This window comes from Populus nigra, chromosome 7 (genome assembly GCF_951802175.1).
Source record: "Populus nigra chromosome 7, ddPopNigr1.1, whole genome shotgun sequence".
In the NCBI taxonomy this organism is placed as follows: Eukaryota; Viridiplantae; Streptophyta; class Magnoliopsida; order Malpighiales; family Salicaceae; genus Populus; species Populus nigra.
Genome location: NC_084858.1, coordinates 18,509,701 through 18,516,961, shown reverse-complemented (window position 1 = coordinate 18,516,961; position 7,261 = coordinate 18,509,701). Strand labels below are relative to the sequence as shown.

At 34.2% G+C, this 7,261-nt stretch overlaps 1 protein-coding gene across 1 annotated transcript; it reads right to left on the bottom strand.

Annotated features, from left to right (window-relative positions):
- Nucleotides 1-292: 292 nt before the first annotated feature.
- LOC133699010 (glutamate receptor 2.9-like) lies at nt 293-4,360 on the bottom strand. Its single transcript, XM_062122132.1, has 5 exons — nt 3,921-4,360; nt 2,532-3,829; nt 1,656-1,962; nt 1,154-1,551; nt 293-1,016 (listed from the first exon to the last, which is right to left on the bottom strand). The coding sequence occupies exons 1-5, from the start codon at nt 4,315-4,317 to the stop codon at nt 522-524; spliced, it is 2,895 nt and encodes a 964-aa protein (XP_061978116.1). The 5' UTR covers nt 4,318-4,360; the 3' UTR covers nt 293-521.
- Nucleotides 4,361-7,261: the final 2,901 nt, after the last annotated feature.

Below are 7,261 nucleotides of genomic sequence, written 5' to 3'. Positions count from 1 at the left end.
TCTTTTGAAGATTGTTGATGTTCACTATTAGAAACTAACTTATGTCCACACTTTTTGGATGAATAAACGTCATACATCAGCCAGTTGGAATTTGCAAAAAATGTGGTCCCTTCTCAAGCCACTACATTTACTCCGACAATTTACAGTACTCCATTTAGCTCAAACCAAAAGGCACAAGCATTATATATTTTCTACAAAATTTATTTGCCTTTAATGAAAGATGCAAGAGTTTTGCATTGTCTTTTTTTTTCTTTTCTTTTCAATTCGTGGATTTATTTAATTAATCAGGATATGTACATAAACAATATTCATGAGTTTTTTTTTAAAAAAAGAGGTAAAACTATAGGCTTCGATTGTTAATACATCTAAATTCTAATGCTATGGACAAATTATAGTGCTTGATCAATAACTTCAACCACTGCTGGAATCGGAGTTAACGAAATAATTAATATTCATAGGAACCTTGATCTCAGGCTAAGTTCTTCATTTTCTTTTTATCTTTGATCCTTTTTCCGTGGGGTTTATGGCATTTCAATCTCAGCTTGTGAGGAATCCTGATGATTCTCCAAATTGTCAGAATTACTCACACGTTCCCACCTCGATGAGACCCATTCATCCGTATCTAGTGCTTGAGCAAAAGTTGAAGCTCTTCTAGGAATACGAGATTTGTCTCCATTGTAAAAGTATTTTGAAATTCCACCTCCCTTGCTTGAACCACTCTTACCACTTGGAGTGACATTGCCTTCAATATTTGCTTCTTGATGATTTCGTGAATTCCTTACCATGGGAATGAGAACTAGTAGAAAACAGATAGTAGATATCGTAGCAGATACAATGTAGATACCCTTGAAGCTGCGAAGATTCAAGCTTTCGACGTTATTATGAGTCACAGTAGTTGAACACTCAGGTGAGGGGGCAAACCACCGTTCTTCCAATGTTGTTAGTGTTCCTTTCTCTGAGAGGTGCAGAATGACTCTAGAAAAATCAGAAGCAATAGGAGAGCCTTTTTGGAATGCCTGCACGACAGAAAAAGCCATAATACTCAGTACTAAACTATGTTCAAAGAAATGTCCTCGCCATGTTACAAGTCTTTAAAAAACTCCTGGCATCAGAACGTAAAGAAATAGAAGTGCAGTGCAAATGGAGTACTTACAAAGCCGAACCCTCCAAATCTGAATGTGCCTTCTGTGCTAGTGTATCTTTCACAGTACTTATTGAGGAAAACTTTCTCGTATGGGAGTTCGAGAAAGGCAGCAGCAATGTTGTTTCTTTCAAATTCGGTAGGATAATCATTTTCGTGGTCAATGATCTTGATATTTTCTGTTTGAAATCCAAGTACTTTCTCAAGGTAATTATGGACGAAAGAATCGTTATCACAACCTACAGTTAAATGGTTAATTTGATAATTCTTATACTCCGAAAATTTTGGTTCCATTCTTTGGACGGTGAGCATTGAAGTCAAATTAGCAGTGTAGCTTGCGGTTAAGATAAATACAACACAGAGCCACGCTACCACCACTATTCGAGTAAAGTTGCTATAAAGTTTCTCCGCTGCAAAATGTAACAATGAGCTTCAGTTTAAGGTACCAGTAAAGAATGTGCCATAAAAATGATCTTGGATGGTCCCAATATAACTTGTGAAACTCAATACTTACCGTGAATAAAGAAAAGAGAAGAACTTAAGAACCAAAGCGCGTTCTCAATCTGAACCTTCCACGGGCCTCTAAATTCTGGATTACTTTGGTGCTCCAGGAACCAAACTATAAGCATTGTGTAGATGAATATAGCACCACTCACTATCCACATCTCCAAGTTGAAAGGCTTCGTGAAAATCCATGTTGAATCTTCGTTCTGGAGTGGAACTATCATTGACAATCCTGACTCTGCATAAGGTTGAGTAAACTCTACGTATTTTGTTCTTTCGGCTAATATGGTTATATCACCAATGGCAGCATCATAAGTCTTGCATTAACAAGTGGCACAAAAGAAAAACAACCACTTATCAGTAAAAAAAAAAAACTGCTGAGAAAACCACTGATACAAGGGGGCAGGAGCAAAAGAAAGGCAAAATCCTACGACTTCTAAGACGTGCTTCAATGGACTAGTCAAATTTGGACTAGTTAACCATGAGAAATGTCTGCAACTATTTCATAGAAATGTATGGTGGAGAAATTTCAGTTTCTTATCAGATACAATGCTATATGGATTTATTCTTGTTTTTGAGTTGCAGCAAGTTTTGACTTTGTTCAGTTGATAGATGAGATAACACCGAAAGGGTACCTTCCACATGCATTCATACTAAGACTTGGAGAAGAGCTTGTTTTGGTTGATGAACAGTGGGGGTTTTTTTGCACAAAATTGTGCACTCGATTTTTTCCACATTTACATGCTGGCACATTGATTAGGTCATTAACGGAACGAGTTTTAAATAGGTATTGTCAGAATAAAGAGCCTTTTTTTTTTCCTTTTGACAGAAAGCATCAAGATCACAATTTAAAGTTTGAAACAAAATGTAAGTTAAGAGTCGTTACCTTGTTGTAGACACCTTCAATCATATCATCATACAACCCGTCATGCTCGAAAAATTCATGGGGCAGCGGGTAATTCAATCGTTCTACAACTTCATTAAAGACGTCGATGCAAAAGCCTTCAGGCAGTGCCTCGCCAGTTCGAAATGTCACAAACTTGTCAAATGAGGTTCTTTTGGGGACTACTATTCTCAATGGCTTTGCATTAGTAGGCATTGCCCATCCTTTCGGGTTTCGACCGTTGAGGTCCCCAGGCCATATAACTGGACCTGCCAAACATCCTGTGTTATTACAAACGTTACTATTGTTGCACCTTTCTTTGCCTTCTTCCCGATGGAGGGTCTTCGAGAAACCGAAATTCGGCAACCAAAAATCCAATTCCTTGTATTTCTTTCCAACCACATTTACAATTCTTAATATAGGAGCTTGTGACAGCATCCCATCCTTGAAATGTATTTCTCCAGTCAAACCAGTGAAATCACTTCCCAATACGCTGTTTAGCAACATTTTTGGACTACTAGAATCGCTACCTAATTTTTCTATGGCCTGTGTAACCATACCAATGCTATCATAGGCTCTTAATGCTTGAATTCCAGGCAGAAAATTATCTTCATCTAGATACTTTGCTCGAAAAATCTTCCGGAACTGTGATTCGAATCTTTGGTAAGAACTGCTGGAAGAATAGTAGGTCTGGATTCCTAAAGTGCCTCCCATAGAGGAAATAACAGAATTGTTCATAGAATCCAAGAAACTAGTAACGCTGTTAGAAACTATCCAGGCTGTATCTCTGCCTACAAGTCCCATATTCTTAGCTTCTCTAAACAGACAAGTGAGCATAGGCAAAGATGACTGAAGAACAATAAAAACCCGTGATTCGGTATCTTTTTGTAGCTTTATAAGCTCGTGTTGGACAACGTCTTCTGGATCCGTTGACAATGAAAATGGTGGAAGAACCAAGCGGTACTCAATCTCCGAACCAACCTCTTGCAGAGCCTCAGATAAAAGAGCTAAATTGCCAGATTCACCTCCGTAAACATTATCTTCATAAATCACTACTACCTTTCTCCAATTATGACAACGGACAAGGGCTGCAATGCATCTCATTTGTTCTGAGCCATCACTAGCCATTCTTATTAGAAAAGGCCAACGAAGTGTAGTTAATGGCGGGGTTATGGCCGGTGTTGCGAATGAAAGAATTGGAATTTGATACTGGTTTCCAATATTAGCAACCAGGGCTGCTTCCTCCCAATTGTCCATGCCAATAATCACTTTAACTTTCTTCTCTTTGATGAGCTCTTCAGCTGCAAGAAAGATTAACCATTAACTATTGCTTCAAATTTTGTTGATGTTAAACTAGAAACACAAATCATTTAGAGATCGATTGCTAATTACCTGCATAAGCGACTTGAAGAGGGTCTTCTCCAGGATGCCTGAAGTGAAGAGAGAGTTCGTGGTTTGTTGAGATATCGTTGAAGTCTTGGACTGCCATCTCCAAAGCTGTTTTCTCTTCTTTCCCAATACGGGAATTAACATCAATGATAGCACCGATATTAGTAACCAGCTTGTTGGTACTGATCTCAGCTTCAACTCCATTTGAGAAGATGAGAAGGATAGAGATGAGGGCAGGTAAAAGAAAGCAAGGTTTTTGAACCTTATTAACGGTAATAAGACCGGAAGTTGCCTGGGAATTTTTTCTGGTGAACATATTAGTCCTTTTCATTCCGTAGTGCAAAGTCGATAAATTGTTATATATGATGAAAGGCTCACATTCGTTATAATATATGGACATTCTTGTATCTATATATAGATATTCGGCAAGATTAATTATCTGTAGAAGGGGAAAAGACTAGGGTGAGCCTGAAGTTGCTAAGAAAAATTGGTAGAGTTGAAGAATCTCTAGCTGACCTGTTCTGCCTGGACTCAATCAAACTAGTTGCCCTACGAACCGAGGCAATCAAGATCAATGATAGCATCCGAGGGGATTCAACTTTGACTTTAATACCCGCACAAAGAATAATATGCAGGTCAAATATTAGGAAAACGGTATTTGTAGATTCATAGTTTCGGTAAATTATATATTAAAAATTGATGAATCACACATAAAAAATCTATAGTATCAAGCGTTTATTTTTATTTTTCATTGTATTGATCATTTTTTTAAAAAAAATTGAAAAATCTGACAGAGACAATTTTCACTCAAAGCATATATATATATTCACATGAATCTTTTAATTTTTTTTAATGGATAAATCCCACCATCTTGCTCATCAATTTGTTCACTATCAAAATGAAATCATGTAGATATACTTATCTAAGCTTTAGGCACGACGGTAAATAATTCCATATTTTTGTTTTAGTATATTTATAATCTCAGTCGAATAGGCAAAACAGTTTACTCGATTGTTTATTAAAAAATTAACACGTATACTTGATCCACGTATGTAGTTAAAAAAAATTAATTAAAACATTGATATCACTTAAAAAAAAATATGTGAAATATTTTAAATAAATATGTGTATATATCACAATTTCTTAGCTTCATTGTAAATATTTTCAATAGCAATTTCATTGTTTAAATAAATTATAAATACATCACCATTTCATACTACGTAAAAAAAGATAATTTATGGTTTCAAAAAATAATTGACAATACTAGTAGCAGTGTGTATAAATCTTCCAAGAACAACTACTAGGCGTCAATGATGGAAGATCCAAAATCATTGTTCAGTATCAATTTTCTCCATTCAACTAGAAATAACGACCAAATCTTTATTCAAACAGAGAAAAACCTTGACAAGCGATCGAGGGGAGTAAATAGTCGACATGTGATCACATAAATTAAGATCCTAGCTAGTTCTAGATCTATAGACATAAAATATATATTAAAATATAAAAATGATGAATAAAAAGGAAAAAAACGAAGAGGCTGCTCCTGCCAATAACGACTGCCATAGAAAAGACTAAGTTTTGTGAATTTTGAAGATTTTTTTTAGTAGATCCAATAACTTGTCTTTGTTTTACACATATAAAAAAAAGAAAAAAAGAGAAGAAAGAAAGAAGTTATACTCTGAAAAAAGTGGATTCAACTTTTTTTTTTTACCGGGTATATTTATATTCTTTTAAATGATAAGATTAGTCATGTTTGAGGTCCGTGATTATCCCTTTTAATAAATATACTTTCTGAAAATTAAACTATTAAATTTATTTGCAGCACTTCTATAATATCTCAAACTATATTATAAAATCTATTATATCCATACTTCTATACTTCTATGACGTCTCAAACTCCTCTTACAAAATCCAACGTTGTTATTTTAAAAGGAAATATATAGGCCGTGTTGGGACTTATCTTCTTGATCAACCTCATTGCATTATTAAATAACACATGCTATATATATATATATATATATATATATATTGGCACCTTATTAAAACTAGCAATTGGTATCTAAGATGAGTTTAAAAACTTCGAAAAATCGTAAAATATCTTTATTATTATTATTATTATTTTTTTTGATTTACATGGGGTGTCCGGGCCAGCTTGCACGCACCACGACTATTCCCCACGGCCCACTGGACATCCTGCAAGCCCAGGGGCAGGTTAGGCACCGCGGGGGTGACAGACGTGCACATAGAGGGTCGAACCCGGGACGGGGGCGGAACAAGTCACACAATTGACCACAGCAGCTAGGCCCTCAAGTGCAAAAAAAAATATCTTTATTATTGTATGGTCATGTTGACTACTATAATATTATTGTGCTAAGTCGGTCGTTGGTTATATTTATGAAGAGCTATCTTGTGATATATACGCCTAATTGAGGCTTTTCCATTGGCCTTTATGTTTATAATTAATTATTTTTTAACTCCTCTTGGCCATGAGGATGGCCTTAATTTGTCAATTAAGTGAATTAACTCATCATCAATCATTACAAACCACTTTCTTCTAGTTTGATTTTTAAAGCATCATAACTAATATATTATTGTTTTGAACATATATATTAGACCTATCTATTCGCTGAAATAATTTGTTAAAATAATAATTTTTCCCTTTAAAGTCTACCAATCTATGGAATTCTTAGATAATTAATTAATATGGCGATTGAATATTGATTTCTCAATTAATATGCTATTTACTATTCATTTTCTCCTTTCAATGAACAAAAATTATAATTATAAATTTAATCTAGAATATGGAGCCTCATAAATAAAATAAAATGTGTTAAAAGATAGAGAGAAAAAAAAAGTAAAAAAATACGAACTATGTATAAACACAAAGTAAATAAAAAAAACTGTAGAGAAAAATAAATTGTAAAGAAATAAAAAAAAAATCTTGTAAATTGCATAAAGCTTCTGAATAAATTGTATATACATAGTTGATCATCATTTCTAAATGATCTATTTATAATAATATTATAAAGATAGAATTTCATATAAACATAAAATCCTAATATTATACAAACTATACAACATAAATAAAGATTACATAGTCTTAATCAACATATATAGTCTTAATCATAATATAATTTGTACTACTTGTTCTTGACTATCCTTCCTGACCGTTGTATATGTCTATGTCATTCTATAACATCCATTAGTTAATCTAAATACTAATGTTCTACGTAGAACTTGATCGTTGACTGCAAATATGTGAATCTTGATCTTTTGATCGATGGTCTATTATTGTCTTTTGTACTATCTTGCAAGAAAAAAACTAATGGTGAACAACTTTTATT